Below are 23,768 nucleotides of genomic sequence, written 5' to 3'. Positions count from 1 at the left end.
ATTATTAATTTGATTATTAATTAATTAGAGATCAATTTTAAAACTAAAACCTAAACAACTAATTTTTAGTGACCAATTTTCCTTGATATTAATGTCAAGATCATGTAACTAATTTTAAAGATCAATTATAACTTTTTATTTGTAGCATTGATTATTACAAATTTATATAACACAACAGTAATTTACTTTCAAATTCTTACATATTTATATGATCTCCTATAGGGTGAAATAATTTATTTTGTAATTTAACAATATTATTTCTTTGTTAAGTCTTGATGCGGAGAATATTAGAATTATACTATTTCTTTTTGCACCTCCATAATTTTAACTTATATATATTTATGAATTTTAATATTTTGGAATATATATTTTGAAATATAAAATAAAATTATGTTTTAAATTATATGATTCAAAATATAAATATACTTTAGATTATGTAATTAAAGTGTAATTAATATAATTTGAATTAAACATTTCAGGATATATTTTTTAATTAATATTATACCTTTAAAAATATAAAACAGAAAAATATAATTTAGATTATAATTTTAAATTACAAAATTTATATTTAAAATTACACAATTTACAATTAAAAAGTGCAGAAAATAATATATAAAAATACATGAAAAAACGTGCAAGAAATATGATGTGTTTGTTTTCATCTTTAGAAGTCCAAACCCCTGTTCATTCTGCACACCGAAAGGAAAGTGATACCAAAGTTTGACAAATTTTTTTTTCCATTCGATTTAAAGCATTGGTAAATTTTAAAGTAATTTCAAAATATTTCTATGTTTGACAAGATTTTTAGTTTTGTTGGAAGAAATTTATTTTGTTGACTGCATTTCAAGCACACTGATCATTTCCTTTATTCATTTTGCACAATGAACCTAAGGTCTCGGCCCAATAGTGACTAACAGAAGAAAAAAAACATTTTTTTTCTAACTGATATCACCTCTCCGGTAAGAGTATAAAGATAAATCACAAATGTAATCGAAAAAAAAGTATAAAATAATACATAAAAAATAAATTGAGAAAACAAAATAAACACATGATCACAAATGATAATTAATTTACTGTAAATTATAATAAGTAGAAACCAAAGAAATTTCAAATAAAAGTTCCATATAACTCTCTCCACAATAGTGTTCTCAACCTTTAATACTATTTAGAAGTGTCCTCAACCTTTAATTTGATTTCTCTATTTTTTTTACATATTAAAGTCAGTGTAATTTAATTATTGTGTTAAACACTTTTATTAAATTTATAATGTACAATTTTTATATTATCAATAGTTTTAAATACTTTTCTGAATATAGTTTGTCGTTTTAATTTATATAATGCATGTCTTAAAAAACTGATGTCAACAGTGAATAGATATTTTATAAATCAAAACAAATAATCTTAATGATTGATTTATTAATTTTCGTACACTTGTAATATTCAATGCATACGATGAAATATTAAAACTTAGTTCTAGAACTAGTCATCAACACTTTCTTATTTTAAAATTAAAGTTAAGATAAGGATAAAATGTGTCATTAGCTTGAATAATAAATATAAATAAACAAAAAATAACACATTCTAAACAAATATTAAACACTTTATTATAGAGAATGAAGTTTCAATAATGGACTAATAGTTGTTTTAGCTAACAATAATTCTTCATATATATATATATATATATATAATTGAATATTTATTTTCATCTCAAATTTGAGAAATAAATACTTTTCTAAATTACGGATTTCAAAATTTTATATATTAACTTTCTGATTAATTCTATTAGAATACCTGTACGCTATATTTCTTCAGTGTTCAATGTTATATAAAAGGATATGAAAAAAACAACATTTGCTTATGTTAGTTCTTGATCAGATTGACGATATTCATTAAGATTTTATTTTATTATTAATTACTAATATTGGTTTGATTAAAGTAGAATAACCTCAGTTTTTTTTTTCTTTTACATTATATAACCGGACCTTGAGCCCAAAATAAATCGATATTCTAAAATTAAGAGGCACAAAGTATATTGGTTTAATCAGAGTAAATAAATCTCAGTTTTTTCTTTTGAGATATATATTGGGCCTGAGCCCAAAACGAAATCTACAATATAAAATTAAGAGAGGCCCAAAATGTCACTAGGGGCCTAAATAATAAACCATTTCTCATTTGACAGTCATAAAGAGATCCTCCAATTAGGGTTTCTGATTTGCTGTTTCAATGGTACTACAACTTCTTTCCCTTACTCTCTATAGATCTACGGTAAATTTGATTGTGTGATGAGTCTGGAGTCTGATGATGTTTGGGTTTCGCATGGGTGCAGGGGAAGGGAACAGGGAGTTTCGGCAAGAGGAGGAACAAGACCCACACGCTCTGTGTGAGGTGTGGCCGTCGCAGCTTTCACCTTCAGAAGAGTCGGTGTGCTGCGTGTGCCTTCCCCGCTGCGCGCACCAGAAAGTGTAAGTTCTTTTACTTATTAAATTTTAAGCGATTGTGTATAGATTCGATTTTGAGTCTCTGATGGTTTCAGACAACTGGAGCGTTAAGGCCATTAGGAGAAAGACTACCGGAACCGGAAGGATGAGGTACCTGCGTCACGTGCCTCGCAGATTCAAGAGCGGCTTTAGAGAGGGTATGTGTGGGTAATTATTTGAGTGTTTAAATTTAGGGTTTGGTTTAGGGTTTTTTCTTTAATGTTGTCGTTTTGAATCAGGTACCGAGGCAGCACCAAGGAAGAGGGGGGCGGCTTCCACTACCTGAGCTTTGAAAGGAAGCAATTTTTCTGGGTTAGTGAAATTATAGGAGTTGAGCGTTTTGTGCTATTTTTAAAGAACATTTTTTGTTTCTGTCATCTCAATTTCATTTAATATGTAATGGATTTTTGTTTTATTTTTATTCCGGCACTTGATGGATTTGATAGCCCTGTGTTCACTTAATCAATATTGATAACACTTTGAGAGATAACCCCTTAAGAAATTTCATGAATTTAATTTTAATTTTGTAATTTGTTGCTAATATTGGTTTGATAAGGGTAAAATAACACGAGTTAGCATAACTACCTGAATTAAGCCTAGTTTGAATTCTGATCGATATTGCTATGATCACTACATAAAATAGTCTCTGCCATTTTTATAGATCTTTTAAGTATTATTTCATTATATTTAGTTATATTAATTATCAATTATTTTCGTTATCGTATTAGTTTTTTTATATTTAATCACTTTATTTCGTATCTCGTGTTTGTCAATACATATGAAGGAAGAAAACAAAATATATTACCACTCTAATTATTGAAGAACCTTACTAGTGTAATATTACGAGTGATTCTACATTCATATGAATCAACATGCCAGCAAGTGTTTTAAAAATAATAAATTAATGTGTATATATGTGTACTTAATAAATAAACAATAGTTCTATAAAATTTTCTCTATTATAAATGTTTATTTAGTTCAAAATTGAACCTATGCTACTTTGGTTTTGCATGGGCTTAAATTTAATTAATTTTGTATGAAATTGTGAAGATACAAATTTATATAGAAGATTTGTTGTGTTAAATTTTTGAAAGATGCTTTTAAAACAAATAAAAGGATAAAACAAGTTTATCATATTACTGTAACTTTCTTATAAATATCTTTGAAGTTTATTTATTTTTTCGAGATGTTGTACTATCTGACTGATAAATTATTCAAAGTAAATAAAAAGAAATATATCTTAAGTTAAAATGGCTTCGTTATTTTGTTACTTTACTAATTCAGTGGAGTGCGTGAATATTTTTAATCTGCTGTCTATTCTGCATTAGCTTAGCTCTTTTATTTTTTAAGTTAAAAGTTAAAGAAGAAACAATTCGACATGTATCAATCAAATGTCAAAATATTAAAATTTGGATAATTAATATTTATGTATTAAGCTTTAATTTTTAACTATAGCAAAAGTTATTTAATTTAATATATGAAACTAATAAGTTTAAATTTATATTATTAGAGAGTTAGCAAATTTATGAAAATATACTGGTGGCTGTACCGTTCATTGACGGAGTGGGCTGAGATTTTTTGTCAAAATGTACTGTACTAAAGCGGATTAATTGATCCGTTTTACAAACCGTAATATTTAAATAAATTTTCTCGTGTCGACATTCAAATATTTTAAGAAGTACTTGCATTCAATAATCAAATTGTAATCTCTAATTGAATTAGATCAAATAAAATAAATATAATAAATGAAAGTTTATTTTATTTTAAACTGATAAATAAAATATAAAAACTTATATAATTAAACCATATATTCTATTTTCCAGTTATACAAAAATTTCATAAAAAATCTAGAAAAAAAGTAATTGATATATATTAGTGTAAGTTATTTTTTTTTAATGCGGGCTAGTAGCCCATGCAATCTGTAAACTTATGTGGGTTAGACATTTTTGGATTAATGGGTTTAATATTCTGACTCACCTCATGTTTTTTCAGCCGGTCTATGGGTCGGTCCGTTGGATCAAATTTACATTGTCACCTCTAATTTTAAAAGAAGAATAATTAGATGGACTTGAAAGCATTGTGTTTTGAAGAGATTTAGAGTGAGTGGATTTAAAATTAATATATAATGGATTGGTTTTATAGGAGAGGGATCAAAACCCTTTTTCCATACTCTCGTTTCAATTCCAAGGTGATGAGATCGGATCCTCTCTCCGTATTATTGTTTGGTTCTAAAACATGACTTGATTTGAAGTTAAAATGTTATTCACTCAAGTTATCTCCTCAAATCTACTCCAACAATACATGAATAAAAAAACACTCCATCCCGTAAATTATCGTATTTCCTCGCTTTTAAATTCATCTAAACGAATGTTCATCTCACCCCTAATTCATATTCTTAATTACTTTGAAAGAGGTAATTCCCTCAAACAAACACATCATTAAATTTGTCCAAAAATACTTTAATGATAGTTATATAAATAATAGTAAAATGGAAATATATGACAAAATACAAGTATAAAAACAAAGTTGGGAAAAACGAAACGAAATAAGTTATTGAATTCTGAATACTGAAGTCATCTGAATACTAAGGCAACCAAATGAGAATGATTTGTTCCACAGAAAGAAGAGAAAGAAGTTCAAGTAATTCTAATGCTGGGTTGAAATCCATTAACAGTGACTCCTCCATCAACACAAATAACTTGTCCAGTAATATACGATGCAGCAGGCAAGCAGAGGAAAGTCACCAAAGATGACACTTCTTCGGGTTCTGCGATGCGCTTAAGTGGGGTACGAGACATCACATCATCCACAAAACTTTGATTTTGGAGCAACTGCAACCAAAATGTAAAACAAATTAATCAACACAACACACACACTTTCATAATTCCAACAAATACTATAACCACAACATTCGATTAACCTAATTTCTAGTCCACAGACACATAACAGAAATAAATTTTTAACTACTTATGTTCTGTTTTCAACATAAATAAGGACAAAACAAGCAGCCATCCATCTTGTTCAATGTATCTGCCAAACTCTACCTATCATTCAAACTTGGACCGCAAAAGCATTAATGAAAATAATTTCTTGATAGAGCACAAGTTCATCATCAATTCACAAGCAGCCTTACAGATTCTAGAATCTTCAGTCCAGGTTTGGGTTTTTCACAGTGGTTTATATAATGCAGTATACGTATGTAAATTGGTTATGATATTGAGAGTTATAATATATAAAACATGCAGTAATTTTCGTGAAAGTTATCATGGATGCAACTAAGATCTCTCCTTTTCTGTATAGTTATGAAAATGGTACAATTGATTCAGTGATTCTTACCAAACATTTTCCCAGTCTTGCAAGAGTTGAATGGGTTACTAATGTCTTAAGTAATATTTGTTGGTAAAAAACAGCTAAGAGAAAAAAAAAATAGGGAACAAGGAAATTACATGTTGGATAAGTGGGGTTCTGGTGGTCCATGGTACAACACAGTTGCTTCTTATGTTGTCTTTTGCCCATTCACAAGCCAAATTTTTTGTAAGCTGATTAATTGCGGCTGAAAATTGAATGAACAAGAAATGTCAATATTGTCTTTCTGGTGGTCCACGGTACAACACAGTTGCTTCTTTTTTTATAAGAAAAGATGCACTAAGTTTGGTACTGATTACTGACCTTTACTTGCTGCATAAACAGATCCAGTACCCATGCTGGTGACACCAGCAACAGAGGAAAGGAACACAATGCTTCCCTTTTCAGATGCTTTGAGAAGAGGGTACGCGAGTTGACACAGATGGAATGAGGAATCTAAATTAACTGTCATAAGCTGTGAATATTCTTCAGCACTGTACTCGATTGTTGGTTTTCTGAAGTTTGTTCCAACGTTGTTTACCTATAACCACAAATTCATGCATATTATGGTTGATGACATGAAAAGGTGGCTTATCATCTCAAATTAGGAGCATTTTCTCACATCATAATTGTTCATATCTACCTACAAACAACGTGCTTTTTAGATATATCATCAATGTTTTTGAGGATGATTCACTAGCTCCCGCGAATAATATCATTCATGGGTAAAAAAAAACTATTTTTGAAAAACATATGTCCTTATCACTATTTAAACAATTTAATTCTTTGAATATTTTTAAAATAGTTTAAATTTTACAAAATTATTTACTAAAATCAACTATTATACTTGAAAAAAACTTAGGGTTAAAATGTTCCTTATCCCTTAATTTTCAAATTTTAGGTTAAATATTTTTTTGATTTCTTAACTTTAGTGAAAATTAGAATTAGTTAATTTTGTAATTTTTGAACGAGTCTAGTCCACAACTTTAGAAATACGTAAATTTGATCATTTTAACTAAATTTTGTTAAGTTTATTTCATATTTCAAACGCGTTTCATAATAACATTTGAATTGATTATATCGTTTGATATATTTCCGCTTCAATGTTAGCTAAAAAACGTGTTTGAAATATCAAATAAATTTCACAAAATTTAATTAAAATGATTAAATCTATACATTTCTAAAATTGATGGATTAAACTGGATCAAAGTTTCGAAAAGAAACTAGTTTCACTTTTGACTAAAAGTTAAGAGAAAAAAAATAATCCAAAAATTTATTATGTGTTTCTTATATAAATAATCAAAAGGAGTACATGATATTAGTGATAATATGATATATTAAAAAATTGAAATATCAAAGTTGTAGACACCGTAAATAATTACGTATTAATACCTTTTCCTCTGAAAAAAAATCACATATTAATACAAACTTTTAGTCCTTTTGGTTTTATTTATAGAATGGATTTTATAAGTATAATAAATAATGCATAATGACCAATTAATAAAATGATCAATTCAAATATTTATTAATGAAACTAATAAAATCATAAATAAATGCACAATATTCAATTAATGAAACTACTAAAATCATAAATATTCATAAAAAAATATCAAATATTAGTGAATAAAATTCATTGCCATATTCCCCGATACCTAACAATAAAAAGTTTATTTTCTTCTTGATTCTGTAAATTTCCACCACCCCTATAAAAAGGGAATATTAGGAATAGTTTGGCATTACCAGATGGAAAGTATTTGCAAACATATAACTAAAAAAAGATTACGTAGAAACAGTTTTACACAGAAGAAGAATTAAAAAATAAAGTGGATCTAGATCTAATCCGAGTTATGCAGAGATTTATCTTACATAGATGTTAAGCTTTCCATCGAAGATTGATGCAACTTTCTGCAGAAGCTTCTCTCTGTCGTGTGGTGAGGTCACGTCACACACCGATCCAGTAACCTGAAAGCCTTCACTCCGCCATTCTTCTAAGCACTTGTCGAGCTCTGTTTGAGTCCTGGAACAAGTGTGCACGGCGGCGCCAAACGCCGCCAAATCACTCACAATGGCGTGCCTATAACAGAGTTTGGAAGGAAGAAAAATATGAGAAGAAAGGCAAAGCAGAAAATGAAGAGTGGTTTTAGAAGAGATGAAAAGCAACCCTATCCCACGAGTGCCGCCACTGACGAGAGCGGTCATTCCCTTCAGACACCATCTTCCGCCTCTCTTACTCTTACTGCTGCTTTCTTCCAACTCCGCCATTTCCACTGTTTTTCACTCCCAAAACAATATACTATGATTCATTATGTTTTGAGGATGGTGCACTCCAAAGTTATATACATATTTTAAGAAAAAATAATTTATACATATTTAATTATATAAAGATCTCATTTTATGATATTTCTTTATTTTTTACGTAGAAACTGATACGACACTTAATATTTTAAATTTAATGTTTTAATAGAATATGAGTGGAGTTCTCTTAGGTCATGTGAACCACGCTGCCGTTAATTAAGTAAACGCACGCTGAAGGATTATATTTAATTAATAGCACACTTATTATTATTATCAAACGTCTTTTTATCTGTTAAATTATTTCTATCTCTGTATTCATTTTTTTTTAAATGTTACTGTATTAAGTTAAGAAATAAGAGAGGAAGAAATGAGTTAAAAAAAATATACAAAAATGAGAGATTATTTGCTTGAGTGATAAAGAAGGACTGTTTTTATTATAATAATATTATTTAATGTATTTATTTGTATCTTATTACCATGAAAAAACTAAATGAATGACAAACTCCTATACTGAAATATCATAATCGATAAATTGAGATTTTTAAACGTTATAAATCTTAAAAATAATATATTAGGTTTAGTATTTTTACTTTTTCATACTCATCTTCTAAAACCACAAATGATGAACCCATATTAATTTTTCTTTTCTTTTACCAAACAAGTACTTTTCTTTTCTTTTTCTCTTATTTTATTTCATCATGTATTTGAATCCTATTCAACTAACCATTAGTATTTGGAGGAATGACATTTACTTCTTTTTAGACTAAATCACACCACTAATTTAATGCTATTTGTTCATAGAAAAGTTATAACAAATAATTAATATAAGGGAAGAGAAGGCTAATTGGTGGCCTAAAACATTTAGTATTATGCTAATCAATGCTTGGACATCGGTTAAGGAATAATTAATACTCATTGGTTACATCATTTTTACATTGGAAGCTGAAATAAATAATTTTCTAGTTTGCGTCATCTTGGAGAAAGTAGGATTCCCGCTTTGTTAACTGTCGAATCAAGCTGAATTTTTGACATGTTTTAGACACATGGATCTTTGATTTGAATGTTGGGATATTTGTTTTGATGTACATAATGAAAATATTGTAATCGAATATGATGAATTGAGCTTATACGAGAATATCATAGATGAGTTATGTATGATTGATGTTGGTATATTGAGACTTGACTTGATGTGTTTTTGTATAATATGTGAATGATTCTGAGATAAAATGTGAAAAATAAAGGAATTTCATGGAGAAAATCCTTTGGTTGTAATATAGTGTATGTATGGATCTATGAATTCAAGTAAGGTTACATCCTGACACTCTAATGATCATTCAAACTCATATAAAGTAGAATAGTTCATATTGTGGGAGTAGGAGGAGGTTATAGTCTAAGGTAACATAATGGTCTTACATAATTATGGATTATCCTTGTGTGTGGTAGGGTGAAACCCATTGGCTATGGCTCTGTAGAGACCACCACAAGTGCAAATTTTCAATTAATCTGATTTCATTACATGTATTCGGATAATTGAATTAAAGTGTGTATCATCCTTGGTGATACACGTCGCTTGTGTTTAAATGAATTGATTACTGTTTGATTAATTTAAATTCAGTAGCTTACACTTATTCTAATGATCACAAAAATTGGTATAAACAAACGATGTGACTTTTGTTGATTTTGATCGGGTAGAGAGAGATGTTTCGATTTAGATTAGATATTATAGGTAATTCTCTTTCATCACATCCTTTTGAAAAATTCTGGTATTTATGTTCATATGATATACCTTGGGTTGTTTTGTGTCGTTAATTATCATGTTTATTTTTGTATACTCGGATGACTGTAATCTAGTATACTCTTATATGTTACTCATTTATATTAAATTATGTAATATTTTATTTAATATTATTTTCTATATAAATGAGATGTTACATATCTCATCTATTTTTTTATATATTTGTAATAAAAATATCATATAAATTTATATACAGCCTAGATAAATTATTTTTTCGACCCTTCTTTGAAGTAACCCTTTCTAACATCAAATGTCAAATTATCTCTGTCTAAAGGAACTGGATCTTGTTATTTCAAGTTTTAACAAAGAAAATATTTTTTAATACTCTATAACCATTGATAATATTTTTCAATGAATATACATTATTGACTTATTGACTTCAAAGTCTACCTTATTAGGCACATAAAAACCCACAAAAATGAAAATGTCTATTCTTTTATATGTATTATATAAATAGGAAGAAAATACCATCTGTTAATGAATCGAAGAAGACCATTTTATTTTGGTATGCAACTAGAAAGGAGAGAAAACCAAATCGCACATCACTTCTAACACACTTGTTGTAATCAAATGAGAATCATTTATTCGAAATAGTGATTCAGGTGATTATCATGCTGGGTTGAAATCCATTCACTGTTAATCCTCCATCAACACATATAACCTGTCCAGTGATGTAAGAAGCACCAGGCAAACAAAGGAAAGTCACCAACGATGACACTTCTTCAGCTTCTGCTATACGCTTGATTGGTGTACGGGACATAATTTCATCCACAAACTTTTGGTTTTTCAACAACTACCAAAATGAAAAAAAATTTAACAAACACTAAGACAGTTATACGCAGGTAATAATTTAACACAGTACGATAGATCTAACAGAGGTACTTAACAAACACTTTATAATCTAGCTGGGACTTGAATGCTTCGGTAATCTCTTGTCGGTATTAATATTGTTTTAAGGATTTGATAGAGAGGAAAACAACCAAGGGAAATAAAAAATGGGTATAAGTAAATTACATGTTCGACAAGCGGGGTTCTGGTAGCCCATGGTACAACACAGTTGCTTCTTATGTTGTCTTTTGCCCATTCACATGCCAGATTTTTTGTGAGCTGATTAATTGCAGCTGAAAATTCAGTGGAGCAAAAGTGTAAGTACATTTGTTTTTCACATGTTCATGAAAGAAAAAACGTACCTTTACTTGCTGCATAAACAGCTCCAGTACCCAAGCTGACCACACCAGCAACAGACGAAATGAACACAATGCTTCCATTTCCAGATTCTTTCAGAAGAGGATATGCAAGTTGGCACAGATGGAATGAAGAGTCTAAATTAACTCTCATCAGCTCTGAGTATTCCTCAGCACTGTACTCAATTGTTGCCTTTCTAAAGTTTGTTCCAACGTTGTTTATCTAAAACAAAACAAAACTCATGCATATTGTAACTACCATGAGGCTGGTGCCAGATAACGTTAATTAATTTTTCTTAACACTATGAGAAGAACAAACTTACATAGATGTTAAGCTTGCCATTGAAGGTTGATGCTACTTCCTGAATAAGATTCTCTCTCTGAGGAGGCGATGACACGTCACACACCGACCCAGTAACCTTAAATCCCTCACTCTGCCACTCTTCTAAGCACTTATCGAGATCTGTCTGGGTCCTTGAACAAGTGTGCACAACCGCACCAAACGCGGCCAAGTCACTCACTATGGCGTGCCTAAAACACAGTTTGAAACAAGTGAATTTATCAGACAAAAACAAAGTGAAACGAACAATGATAAAAGAGAAAGTGCGTTGAGATGATGAAGAGAGAGTGATGAAAACGAACCCGATCCCGCGAGTGCCGCCGGTGACAAGAGCCGTCATTCCTCTGAGAGACCATCTTCCTCCTCTCTTACTTCTACTTATTTCTGGCTCTGCCATTTTTCTCTGTTTTTTTTTTCTCTAGAAGCGCGTTTGGAGATTGATCATTGAAATTTTCTTGAAGTTGAGGAAAGTTCTTCACCCGTGATCTATATTATATAGTTAAACATTCAATAAGAATAAAAAGCTTAAACAATAAATGCACCTTTTGAAAGAGATATTCTTAAGTAGAGACTTATTTTGACTTGATGCACTGCAGAACAGGACCATGGCTGCTTAGGACTATTAGTGAGAGCCACCGTGGATATTTTAATTTATTTTATTTACTTATTATTATATTATTATTTCGAATTATTTATTTTAATACTTTACAGTAATATGATAGTAATATGATGTGATTATTTAATTGCGAAAGTGAATGAAATAATGAATTAAAAATAAATAAAAAAATAAATTAAAATATCATTATTCACGAGAAAAAGACAGGTACGTGATATGTAATATTACAGCTGTTTAGTGTTGGATTTTATTGACTTGCACTATAGTTCTATTTTTTGGATTTTTCTCCTTCTTTTTTTTTCTAAATTTTCTTTCTAAATTTTATACACGATTTTAAATCACCATTTTTTCTTAGAAAACCTCATTTTCTTATGAATTAAATATTGATCGATTTAGAGCAACTAAAAATATTTTTTTTCAATGAAATTTAAACTTTTTTAACTGTGATGTGGTTATCCTTGTATAGTAGCAATTAACATTTTTTAGTTTTTTTTTGTCATATAAAATCATTCCCAATCTCTGTCTCTGTGAAAGATGATATGAATGATATTATGTATACTTTTGAAAGTTTGATCAATAGTATATTCGTAAAGCACTAACAAACAAAATTCCAATTGAAAATTTGATAATTCTATTTCTTCTTCTTTTAATAATGGTTTTATGACACTTAGATACGTGTTAATTCCCTAGTTTTAGAAGCTTAAACATTAAAGTTGAATTCTTTTATACAAAATACAGTTAAAGATCAAATAGTTGTTTGTCGACCTAAAGAAACTTTTCAAAATTGAGTAAGATTAATCCAATTTCTCTCACATCCACAACATTTTGTCCTTTTTTAAACGCATCATGCTTATTTTAAAATATAAAAAAAAAATCATACTTCTACATAAACTCAAAATAATGAAACCAATATTATATTTTCCACTTTTTTTTTTCATCAATATTTTACAATAAAACATAATAAATGAGTATACATTCTGCATTGCTTAGGATTTTAAATCAAATGAAAGGTTAGTTTGAGATGATTTTAGAAAAAACAATGATAGCGATAGCAAAATTATATTCTACACCAATATTCAAGTTTGTCAAAAGACGATGAACTTTTTTTACAAAACAAAAATGAATTAAACACCTTCATTTTAATTTCAGAATTTTAACATTTAATTTTATATCAGGCAACTAGTGTTAGACTAAAAAAAATTATCTTTTCTAGTCATGCTTATAAAGTAATTTTTTGAAGTTAAACTATTATTGATATTAGTTTTTTTGTGGGAAGCAAATGTTTACCCGTAATGTTTCTAATCATCACGGTACAAATTTTAAGATTAAAAATTATACAAGAATTATCTATGAAATGATGTTTTTTTAGTACAGAAATAAAAAACTGATAATCAATAATATATACAAAGAGATTTTCTTTTTTTATCTATATTTTAAAATATCAATTTTAATTTTTAAAATATAATTATTTATTATATTTTTAAAAATTAATTATTATTTTTATATTTTTTTTAAATCATTATTTATGATTCTTATTTGATTATTAATAATTATTCTCATCACATATTAATATAATATTAAATATATTTAAATAATGTGCATACAGCATCCGTTATTACGTCTGTGTGTACACGCTGATTATAAAAAGAAATAGAGAAAATAAGTTATTTTAAAAAAAAAAAAATTGCACTTTACGTCTTAATTAACTAAAACTGAAATTTTTTACAATTAAAAGATATTATATAATAGTTTAGGTGTTAATTTGATGGCAGTGGAGGAAAATAATGTGATGATGAGAGTAACATTATCTACATGCCAGATGGTAGCCATCACAGTTGCATCTGCGTGTGATTTCAAGAAATGGCTCTTGTTCTCAACGTCTCCTTGTGTTCAACTTCTAAGCCAAATCTTTCTCTCTCAAACTCCAATTTCAAACCCACCACTCTTCTTCATCTTCCTCTTCTGGTTCGTATACTCTACCTATTACCTATTTCTCTCTTATTCAACTTCAACACTGTAATTCCCTCCGCTTCATTTCACAGGGATTCAACGCAAAGCAAACTCGCCAACCACTTCAGAAACTTGCATTTTCATTGGGTGAGTCCGTGTCTGGTGCCACCCTCGTTGCTCTCCTCTCTGCTTCTTTCATCTTTGTTGATCCCGCACTTGCATTCAAGGTAATCAATAACTCAACTTTTGATACTTTGTCGATAAGAATCTTGACCCCAGTTATTCAAGTTAAAGGCTTTTTGAGTTAATGAATGATGGATGTGGTGAATTCAGGGTGGAGGACCATACGGGCAAGAAGTGACACGGGGACAAGATCTCACTGGGAAGGACTTCAGTGGCAAGACTCTGATCAAACAAGATTTCAAAACGGTGTAATTTTTTTTCCCCTTTGTTTTTAATTTTCATAGGAGCTTTACTTTTAATACATTTTATCTGTCAACTTAATTTCTTTTCAAGCAAATTAACTTTTAAAGTAATTGTTATAAATAAAACGAACTTATTGAAAATATTGAAAATAGCAATCCATAATTGTATGGCATTCTAATTAAATTCAAGTTTAATTTCTGTACAGCACAAGATTTTTACATTCTTGACCAATTAAAACTCAGGATAATCTTGACTTTAGGTAGTGTCTGCATGAAGGTGATAAACTTACCTATGGCAATGTCTAATTGGATCGTAGTATGAAAACTTTTTACACTGCAAGTGCAAACATTATTTTCTCATTAAACTCTGTTTAAGCCTAAACTTATTTGAAATTTGATGATGGAGTCATTCAAATGTATGCTTTTGATCAAAATTTAACAAGTTAACTAACGTTGCCTGTTACAGTCCATACTGAGACAAGCCAATTTTAAAGGTGCAAAATTAATAGGTGCTAGCTTCTTTGATGCTGATTTAACAGGTTTGTCCAACACTTCATGTTATAATAATGAATGTAATGTAAACATTTCGAATCCTGTTTACCTTTCACATTTATATTCTCTTCCCATCTGCTGTCTTTGTCAGGTGCTGATCTTTCTGATGCTGATCTTCGAAATGCTGATTTTTCCCTGGCTAATGTGACGAAGGTAATTGTTGTGTTGTGAATTGTACTCATATCATCCCAAAACTTTACGTAATGGCAATGATCAAACATAGGGAAATTGTGTGAGTGAAGGGAAGATGATTAATCCTCAAATTTCTCAACATCTGATTAACTGTTTCCTCATCCCGTCCTTTAGTTATATTATTTGAAGAGAAATTATAAATGTTGCAGATAGATACAGAGAAAACGCGGTACTAAATGACCCAATGGAAATATGAGGGATATAATAGTGTATGCAGATGAACATGTTCTAAAAGAAATCACTAGTAAAGAACTTGGACTCTTCTACAATCTCATTTTTGTAGAATGTTTTGCGGCATGCTGTTTTCCTATTTGAAGAATTCACTTCCAATTATAGCATAGAAGCTGCAATCAAGTTAACTTAAAATATCATGATGCATCATTAACATAATTGTTAGCCATCTGCAATTAGACAGAATGATAAATTGCATTTAAATACAATCAGATGGGAAACGATTAACAACTTCAAATTTTCTTTTAGCCTAAGATGAAAATATTCCTCCAGTCCACTGTAACTACGAATTTCTTTTCGGTTGTGTTCTGCATGAATGACCACTTTCTGCAGGCAAATTTAAGCAATGCTAACTTGGAAGGTGCACTTGCAACAGGAAATACATCTTTTAAGGGATCAAATATTACAGGCGCTGGTATGTAGTAGTATACCACTTACACTAGAGTAATTGAACCTGTATATGCAATGTTAAGAGCGTAAATGAATTTGTTAAGATATGATGACACCACAAGAGTAAATTTTTACATCTTCATTTGATGGTTTGTTTATTGTCTTGGTTGGAATCAGACTTCACGGATGTACCACTAAGAGAAGATCAACGTGAATACCTCTGCAAAGTTGCTGATGGGTAAGATTATATACATAAATGAAGATTGTCTAATTGATATGCTTCATCTGTAACCAAGTTGTTTCTGCTAACAGAGTGAATCCAACAACTGGAAATGCTACGCGTGATACATTGTTCTGCAATTAGTATTCCATTTCTGAGGAAAACTCACTCCAAGACCTTCAAAATATATGCACTAAATATTTGTATCTCCATTATCCTCTGTGCAGTCTATAAAGTTAACAGCTTGTCATGTTGTTGGAATCTTGTAATGCAGAGCACCAAAAGCTAGATTATTCCAAATTTTCATTCACCATACAATTGACAATAAGATTGTGATGTAAGGCTCGTAACCGTACATATTTGGGTCATATAGCTCAACTCCTTTCATCTATAGTATAATAATACACTGAGGAATACATGGAGTAGCCTTGCGTAAGACTTAGGGTATATTATGAATAAATTTCTTAATCGAAAAACAAAAAAGTTAGTTTTTTGGTAAGCTAAAATTAGTTTTATTTATGTGTAAGATAATTTATTTCATATAATTTTTCTAACTTTTTAAACATGTGCACAAATTTTAATATATGAAATTTTTTTTCTCTCCTAAAATATTTATAAAAAAGTTTTGTTCAAATTTACCCATAAACACAATGAAATGGATTGGAAAAGTTATATGTGAGTATGATTGCAAAATATAGAAGTAAAACTAAAGGAGTTTGACACATGAAAGAATATTGTGCAAAAGGATGTTGTATAGTATTGTGTTGCCTCACTAAAATAGGTCTCCAATTCATACCTTATCATTTACAAACTAGTAAGTTGTTGTACACGTTCATTGGTAAGTTCTATGTTTTGGCATGAAGCACTATTATTATTCATATACTTGTCTCTCCTTTCTTTCTCACAGAAAAGTTTCACTCAGAAAACGTATTTAAAGGTGTTGTGAAATGTACACTCCCATTTTTCACCACCCTAGATATGGGACAAAGGGAGATCATCAAAAGAGGAAACCACATTCATTCCATTGCATGGAAAAAGAAATGACAGACACTATACATCCGTGTCCATGCCATACAGGAGTCTTAACAAGTCATTGACTTCGAGTATTGCGAGAGAAATTACTCATCAAGTAAAAAGATTATTTGACTCTGTTATTGTTTGTACCACCTTTGATTCCAGCAGTTTGTTTGCCACACTATGTTACCATTTGCTTCTTATCCTAGTAATTGAGTTTTTTGTTCTAATAGAGGTTGTTCCCCCTCTTCAGGTTGTTAAACATCAAGATTAAATAAACATCATTCCAAGTTTATTTATAAAAAAATCCCCAACATGTTTTAAGCTTTGTGTACATCACTGATAATTTCGTTTCTTATAAAAAAAAAAAAAACGGAATCAACATATTCAGCACTTGGGAACATTTCAGAAAAATGTGAATTAATTCAATTATTTGAGCATTACATATTATCTTTGTAATTTATGCATATCAAATTTTACATAAATGAGTCGTTTACGTATATTTTGACTAATATATTATCTATCAAAGTAGAACCTTTCTTTTATTCATATGAAATGTATAAACTTAATCTATTTTATAAAAAAAAATTATTTCGAATATTACATTGGTTTCATATTCAATGAAGCTATGAGTACAAAAATTCGACTCTTAATATCAATTGTTCTTTTAATTTATACCCAAAAGACATTCATCATAAATCTTTCATAATTTAGAAAAATAAAAAATACTCGCTGAAATTCTCTTCTGCTACTCTAGAAAGCCAGCCATTGTTGAACTAAACAAACTTGTTCCTGCTCAGACTTAAAAGCCAGGTTCCACTTCACACCTCACACTATGTTTTTCTCTTCTTTTTTAGCCTTGCATGGAGCAAGAAGCAAGAAGAAAGAAGCAAGATGGGCTAGTAAAGAAAGGCACTGGCACAACGGTAAATTTTATTTCAAGCTCAATCGTTTTGGAAGGATGGCAGAAATATTAAATATACTGATAAACAATCAATATCCGACGTGTATTGATGAGCATCTGGAAAGGCAGAAAAGGGTGAGAGAAGAGCAAGCCAGTATGATGAATGATTTGCAAGTCACGGCGGAGGAGTCCGGTGTCCCCGACCACGATGAGGTCTATTATCAGAGCCTCCATCTGAAGATTCGTTTGCATCATCAGATCCAGACTGTCCATCATAATTTTCCCCCAGAGTGTCGCTGGTCTTCTTATTCGCATCTGGAGTGTGGTGCCCCTGGACACAGAAGCAGGTTGAAGAATGAGGAAAAACACAGCTAGCAGACCACCATCATCTATGGGATCATCAACCCCAAATGAAGTTTGAAGTGTGCTAAGGAGGTCACCGAGATCCCTCTGCCGCTCTAACCTCCTCCAGTTACGCTGACGTTCTGGGTCTACTGCAGATGGGCGCTCTAGAGGATGTTCAAGTCTTGCATGCTTTCTAAGATCTGGGTATGTGCCACTGAAGTTGCAAGTCTCACAAGAACAGCTCCTTGATTTTTCATTCATAAAATGCCGAGCCGCCTCCACTACTTTCCACTCTTTTATTTGCCCTCTACATAGAGGGCATACTAACTTTGACTTTGCCTCATTGTCACAGGATAAGGCTTGCATTGTAACCAAACCTTCACTTCTGTCTTCAGGCACATCAATTCTACTTTGGACAGTCACCTCACTTATGTCTTCCGGTACATTAATTCCACTTTGGACAGTCACCTCCTCATTTCTGTCTTCTGGCACCTCAATTATACTATCGACAGTGTTAGAAATTTGACTTTCTACTTGAGCAATGGTTGGTGTGGTGTCAGAAAATGACTTGCGGAACTGATCAAGACAGTTTGAGTGGCGATAGCTAGTGTTACACATGTAAGGGCGGCATCCTTTCTCATGGGATGAACATATAAGGAGAACAGCATTGTGAGGGTGTTCCATGCACACTGGACACCTGGCATCTTCCCATTCTTTAACGTTTTCCTCTGACTCTCTAAGAGCAGATCTTCCAACTCGACTAGAGCTGCTCGGGTAAGGTGATGCTCTGCTACTTTCATGTGACAAAGACCTATCCCTTCTCTCCTTTGGCATCTTGAATTGTCAATACTTTTTAAACACGCTAAGACTCCACCACCCAGAGGAATAACTGAAGCAACTGGAAACCTACATACAGGTAGCATGAACATGAACAAAACTGAATTCAACATCAATACACGCACCGGAAAAACTCATGTCAAATACATCACACATCAGTGAAAAAAAAAAAGTCATCCATGAGTAAAGCAACAGAACCTACAAAACGATATAGCTGGAATTCATATTCATAATTATTCTACAAACAAATTTCATTCCAAAACTCCATGTAAATCTTGAAAGTATAATGGTTATCATTAATACAAATCCATGAGAGGAATTGGTTTACGGAAAATACAGAAGTTATGCACAGAAGACTTTAAAAATAAATGCACTACTGTAAGCTTTTGCTAGTGAATGCTAACGAATCCTTTCTTCTTATTTCTCCATTATTATCATGACCCAAATCCAGTGTCCATGACTAGAATAGATTAGAGTAAATTGAAACCTTATTTCCACCCATTTTACACGAGACTTTCCCAAAGTCGATAATATCCTTCTTCACGATATCAAGTGTTCAAAACAAAATCAATCATATCAAATTTTATGGCAATTTAAAACAAAAAGAGTTCAGAAAACTACTATAATCTTTTTATAACTAAAATTGGAATGATAAACATTCTTCACATCCCTAATATAAAAGGGAGTCTCCAAAGACACAGCGAGGTCAGCCCAAAATACCTTAATACAGGTAAGCATTCAAATAATTATATATTTTTCTATCATTTTCTCATAAAAACTCAATATTATGAAAATTTCCAAAATAGAATAGCTTGTTCTCACTTCTCGTTATAATTTGGAAAAATCCAAAGCATCAATAATACCACCATCGCATGTATAATTATATACACCATAATAAGCAAGAGATAAACCACAGACCAAGTAATAGATATAGGATCCGTTCACCCAGTAGCTTACATATATAATATATACTATGTGCGCATAGAGTATTTATTTTCTCACTATGGTAAGGCATTGTCTCCGTTTCAGTAAGAGCAGGTGTTCTAACATAGACCCCATGAAAAATTGCAATCAAACAAATCCTAGACAATAACAAGTGATGTATTCAACGTATCACATCTCAACAACTTCATACCATATCTGTTCACTTTGTTACTACGGCACAAAAACTTTGCCAGAGCATTATTCTCAATACACATTGAATAAAAAACTAATATTTGTATACTATAGACTACAGCATGCAAATTTTAAAATATAAGAACCAACACATCGTAAATCCTAAAATATAGAAAAAAATAAACGCCTAAATAAACTACTCCAATCCTATCGTGTAACTGAATTGAAATGGATCATATTTGAGATTTTACCACAAGAAGCTAGATTTTCTAAGCTTTCCAACAAGCTCAGGATCACACATAAGAAAGAATTCGGCAAAACTATCGTATGAATTTTAAGAACCAGGAGGAGCCCCCGTGGTTGAAGAATTCCAAAACTTAATAGACTAAAATTTGCTGATCAAAGAAAAAAAGTAGACTAAATAATTATTGTCTTCCAAACCCCGCTGATTCATTCAAAAGCAATTTTCCAAACTCATGTTATGAGCAATCAAATTGGGCATGGTTTATCAAAATACTGAACAGAAAAGTTAATTTCACGAAGTTACAGTTACAGGGAGTTCTATAGTCATCAAGACATTTTGAAAATTTTCAGGATCAATGAACTGCATGAAAGCTTCCAATTAAAGTTGTTTCCAATTCAAAATCATTGGTATAGCTTAAGTTATTCTCCTTTAAAGTAGGATGACTCATCAAAACCTACAGCAGATAATCATGTTCTAAAATTTATTATGAATTTTGTTGTACGCTAATGAAATTTTCCGGTTAGATACTTCATTAAAAGTTTTCGAAATCATCTACATAGCTTTAGTTATTCTCTTTAAAGTAGGTTGACTCCTCAAAACTTACAGCAGATAATCATGTTCTCAACTTTATTTTGAATTTTGTTGTATGCCAATGAAATTTTCTGGTTAGATACTTCATTAAAAAGCTTTCAAACCAAGCATCCCTTTCACAGCATGTAGACCGGAAAATTTTCGTAAAACAATTATTCCAACATCAAACCAAGCATCATAGATCTCATTCATGAAATTTATAGAAAAATAAAACATGGTAGCAAAATCCACGCTTAAACCCCAGTTTATCGCATGACTCGAAGGCTGAACTTCGGCCAAACACTTTGTGAGTAAATTCTCCAACTTTCACAAGTCTTCAAATTTTTCAATCCTCTCAGCCCCTCTATTTGCAAAGCTATACAAGTCGAGCCAACAGCTTATTTATCACAGAAAACTCCGCAAGAAACAATATTCCATTTCAAAACCCTAGTTTACGGAAACCAAACATACAGAAGCAATTCAACGAATCCGACTCCACAGATCAAGAGAAATAGCAATAAATTGAAGTTTAATCTCTAAATCCCTCACCACTTCGATCTTCTTCAACCTCCACGAAAAAAAATTAGATGTGCTGAAACCCTGAAACTTGTGATACCGTCGGGTTTCTCTCGTTCTCCTCTACAATTTCTTCAACTGTGAACAACGCAAGGGAGATCTCGATCGATCTTCCTCTTTTTCTTTGTGTTTCCCCTTTTTCTTCCTCCCTTCTTCCTCTCTTTCTCTCTGCTTCTTCTGCACTTCCACGTTGGAAACCCAGTGATTCCTCCCATTATATAACTTTCATTATTTACTTTGTAGGACCTACACTTCCCCAATTCCCATATTCTTTTTTCTTCCACCTTTTCTTTAAAACAGAACTATGAATCTTCCTACCATATTTTTAATTACTAATCCTTCTTATAGTAAGTATTAATAACTTTTAATATTTTGAAAATATTAGATTTCACATAATACTACTCTTACACATTAAGCATTAAGGATACTGTATATTTCAAAAGCCTTTAAATCTCATCAATTACTCTCTTTATAAATCTTTAAATAAATTACATTTATCACTTCTAAAAATTTGGAAAATTACATAAATATTGTCTAGTTTTTAAAAATATCTAACCACTTAAATTTCTAAAAATAATTTTACTACACACATCCCTATAACCTCACAATTTCAAATCCAATTTACATAATATCATCTAACACATGAAAATCTCTAAGCATGTAAGATTATTATATACAACAAATTCTCCTTTCAAATATTTAATAGTAGTAATATATTTCAGTACATGTTAAAACATTAAGTAATATATTAGTAGTTTGTTCTTTAACATGAACCGCCATAAGGAGAATTATCCAATGAATTGTGCAATTTCTGAAGTTGATTTGTCCTGTTGTTGATTCTTGCAAAGCATGAGATCCACAATTTAGACTGTTCCATATTTCCTCATTCCCCAAATAATCATAGCCAATAACTTTTCAGGGAAATTGTGAATTAAATTCATTGCACTTAACCCTTTTTCATTTTAATAGCTTTATTTGTTAAATATGGAAAAAAAACAAAAAACTTCACCTTTCCCTAAAACAACAATGTAAACTGTGCATGCATATTCATTGTCTGAACTTCCATATACATGCATGATGTATATTAATTTTTAGTAGAAGTTGTAATTTAAATTTATGAACGAAATATAATAAAAATCTTGTTTAGAACTTCCATATACATGCAATAAATTTTTAATAAGTAAAACTAAAAATCTTAATTTTAAAATTTTCATCACAAATTATACAAGCAGAAATAAAAAATTATAACTGATATTTGTTATCTGTGGTTGAATTGGTATTCGACAAGTAGCACGTGGACTTGTACCTGTATGTTGTGTCCAACTATCAGTTATTATTAACCCAACTGTTTGGCAACAAAATATTTAATATTTTAAATGAATTAAATATTCATGAAATTGAAAAATGAAATTAAACGATTATTAATATATATATATATATTTATTTATTTTTTTCAAAATTTTCATTCAATTTGGTATTTTGTCTCTTTAAAATCGATGTTAATAATTTTAACACAATCATAATTAAAAATATTAAAAAATATTTATTGGTTTTAATGTGATTTTTTACTCAAGAAATTAGCTTAATAATATTTTTTAATCATCACAATAAAAGTTAAAAACCTCTATGTATAAAATTAAAACTTTTCGTGGATAATTATACGGCTTCCATGAATTTTAAAATTGAGAGTTCGTTTAGACCATGCATACTAATCAAAATCTAAAATGGAATTGCAACAGGTAATTGTTTATTTTATTAGAAAATAAGAATACTATTATGAATGTTAATTGTGATTTAGTTTATCTGTACTAGATTCTATATAGAAAAATTTATTAGATTTTAAAGAATATGATGAATGGTTTTCTAAGTAAAAAAACCTAATATTCTTTTCATTCTTAAATTATGTATTTTTTTATGTTTAATTTCACGTTAATAACAATATAAATAATAACAAATTTCACGTTATTTCACGTTAACTAAATATCAGATCAAATCTTAAAATATAAATAATAACAAATTTCACATTAATAAATTTAAAGATTAATTTATAATTTAAATTTATCATAGATAATTTCAGTGAAATGATTTTGGTATAGATTTTTAAGTAAGTTAAGTCTCATTTCACTATTTCACTCATTATTTTTTGTAGT

General features: G+C 30.2%; 4 protein-coding genes and 1 pseudogene across 5 annotated transcripts; 2 read left to right on the top strand and 3 right to left on the bottom strand.

Moving 5' to 3' along the window:
- Nucleotides 1-2,137: 2,137 nt before the first annotated feature.
- Nucleotides 2,138-2,999, top strand: LOC114194388 (60S ribosomal protein L37-3-like). Its single transcript, XM_028084576.1, has 4 exons — nucleotides 2,138-2,226; nucleotides 2,327-2,462; nucleotides 2,534-2,635; nucleotides 2,717-2,999. The coding sequence occupies exons 1-4, from the start codon at nucleotides 2,224-2,226 to the stop codon at nucleotides 2,761-2,763; spliced, it is 288 nt and encodes a 95-aa protein (XP_027940377.1). The 5' UTR covers nucleotides 2,138-2,223; the 3' UTR covers nucleotides 2,764-2,999.
- A 2,004-nt stretch (nucleotides 3,000-5,003) lies between these two features.
- LOC114185468 (tropinone reductase homolog At5g06060-like) lies at nucleotides 5,004-8,219 on the bottom strand. The gene is made up of 5 exons (XM_028073206.1): nucleotides 7,984-8,219; nucleotides 7,689-7,896; nucleotides 6,147-6,363; nucleotides 5,924-6,030; nucleotides 5,004-5,308 (listed from the first exon to the last, which is right to left on the bottom strand). Exons 1-5 carry the CDS (start codon nucleotides 8,082-8,084, stop codon nucleotides 5,114-5,116), a joined length of 828 nt encoding a protein of 275 aa, XP_027929007.1. The 5' UTR covers nucleotides 8,085-8,219; the 3' UTR covers nucleotides 5,004-5,113.
- Nucleotides 8,220-10,366: 2,147 nt separating this feature from the next.
- LOC114185478 (tropinone reductase homolog At5g06060-like) lies at nucleotides 10,367-11,967 on the bottom strand. The gene is made up of 5 exons (XM_028073218.1): nucleotides 11,739-11,967; nucleotides 11,420-11,627; nucleotides 11,103-11,319; nucleotides 10,927-11,033; nucleotides 10,367-10,705 (listed from the first exon to the last, which is right to left on the bottom strand). The coding sequence occupies exons 1-5, from the start codon at nucleotides 11,831-11,833 to the stop codon at nucleotides 10,511-10,513; spliced, it is 822 nt and encodes a 273-aa protein (XP_027929019.1). The 5' UTR covers nucleotides 11,834-11,967; the 3' UTR covers nucleotides 10,367-10,510.
- Nucleotides 11,968-13,857: 1,890 nt separating this feature from the next.
- LOC114185486 (thylakoid lumenal 15 kDa protein 1, chloroplastic) lies at nucleotides 13,858-16,437 on the top strand. Its single transcript, XM_028073230.1, has 8 exons — nucleotides 13,858-14,017; nucleotides 14,095-14,229; nucleotides 14,336-14,431; nucleotides 14,894-14,966; nucleotides 15,071-15,132; nucleotides 15,736-15,817; nucleotides 15,970-16,030; nucleotides 16,105-16,437. Exons 1-8 carry the CDS (start codon nucleotides 13,913-13,915, stop codon nucleotides 16,154-16,156), a joined length of 666 nt encoding a protein of 221 aa, XP_027929031.1. The 5' UTR covers nucleotides 13,858-13,912; the 3' UTR covers nucleotides 16,157-16,437.
- A 1,260-nt stretch (nucleotides 16,438-17,697) lies between these two features.
- On the bottom strand, nucleotides 17,698-21,839 carry LOC114184004 (annotated as a pseudogene). Its single transcript, XR_003604533.1, has 2 exons — nucleotides 21,592-21,839; nucleotides 17,698-19,181 (listed from the first exon to the last, which is right to left on the bottom strand). The product of XR_003604533.1 is annotated as an uncharacterized LOC114184004 (transcript).
- Between the last annotated feature and the right edge of the window lie 1,929 nt (nucleotides 21,840-23,768).

This window comes from Vigna unguiculata, chromosome 1, assembly GCF_004118075.2.
Source record: "Vigna unguiculata cultivar IT97K-499-35 chromosome 1, ASM411807v1, whole genome shotgun sequence".
NCBI lineage: Eukaryota > Viridiplantae > Streptophyta > Magnoliopsida > Fabales > Fabaceae > Vigna > Vigna unguiculata.
Note: the sequence above shows the minus strand (reverse complement) of the source record. Positions and strands in the feature narration are given on the sequence as shown.

Bases quoted from the DNA above. Each gene is read 5' to 3' on its own strand.
- LOC114185478 (XM_028073218.1), bottom strand. From the start codon at position 11,833: ATGGCAGAGCCAGAAATAAGTAGAAGTAAGAGAGGAGGAAGATGGTCT. The intron at 11,628-11,738 runs GTTCGTTTTCAT...ACTGTGTTTTAG, and splicing joins GGCGGCACTCGCGGGATCGG to GCACGCCATAGTGAGTGACT. The intron at 11,320-11,419 runs GTAAGTTTGTTC...GTTTTGTTTTAG, and splicing joins ATGGCAAGCTTAACATCTAT to ATAAACAACGTTGGAACAAA.
- LOC114194388 (XM_028084576.1), top strand. The intron at 2,463-2,533 runs GTAAGTTCTTTT...TGATGGTTTCAG, and splicing joins CGCTGCGCGCACCAGAAAGT to ACAACTGGAGCGTTAAGGCC. The intron at 2,636-2,716 runs GTATGTGTGGGT...GTTTTGAATCAG, and splicing joins CAAGAGCGGCTTTAGAGAGG to GTACCGAGGCAGCACCAAGG.
- LOC114185486 (XM_028073230.1), top strand. From the start codon at position 13,913: ATGGCTCTTGTTCTCAACGTCTCCTTGTGTTCAACTTCTAAGCCAAAT. The intron at 14,230-14,335 runs GTAATCAATAAC...TGGTGAATTCAG, and splicing joins ATCCCGCACTTGCATTCAAG to GGTGGAGGACCATACGGGCA. The intron at 14,432-14,893 runs GTGTAATTTTTT...TGCCTGTTACAG, and splicing joins TCAAACAAGATTTCAAAACG to TCCATACTGAGACAAGCCAA.
- LOC114185468 (XM_028073206.1), bottom strand. From the start codon at position 8,084: ATGGCGGAGTTGGAAGAAAGCAGCAGTAAGAGTAAGAGAGGCGGAAGA. The intron at 7,897-7,983 runs GTTGCTTTTCAT...ACTCTGTTATAG, and splicing joins GGCGGCACTCGTGGGATAGG to GCACGCCATTGTGAGTGATT. The intron at 5,309-5,923 runs GTAATTTCCTTG...TTTTGGTTGCAG, and splicing joins GAACCCCACTTATCCAACAT to TTGCTCCAAAATCAAAGTTT.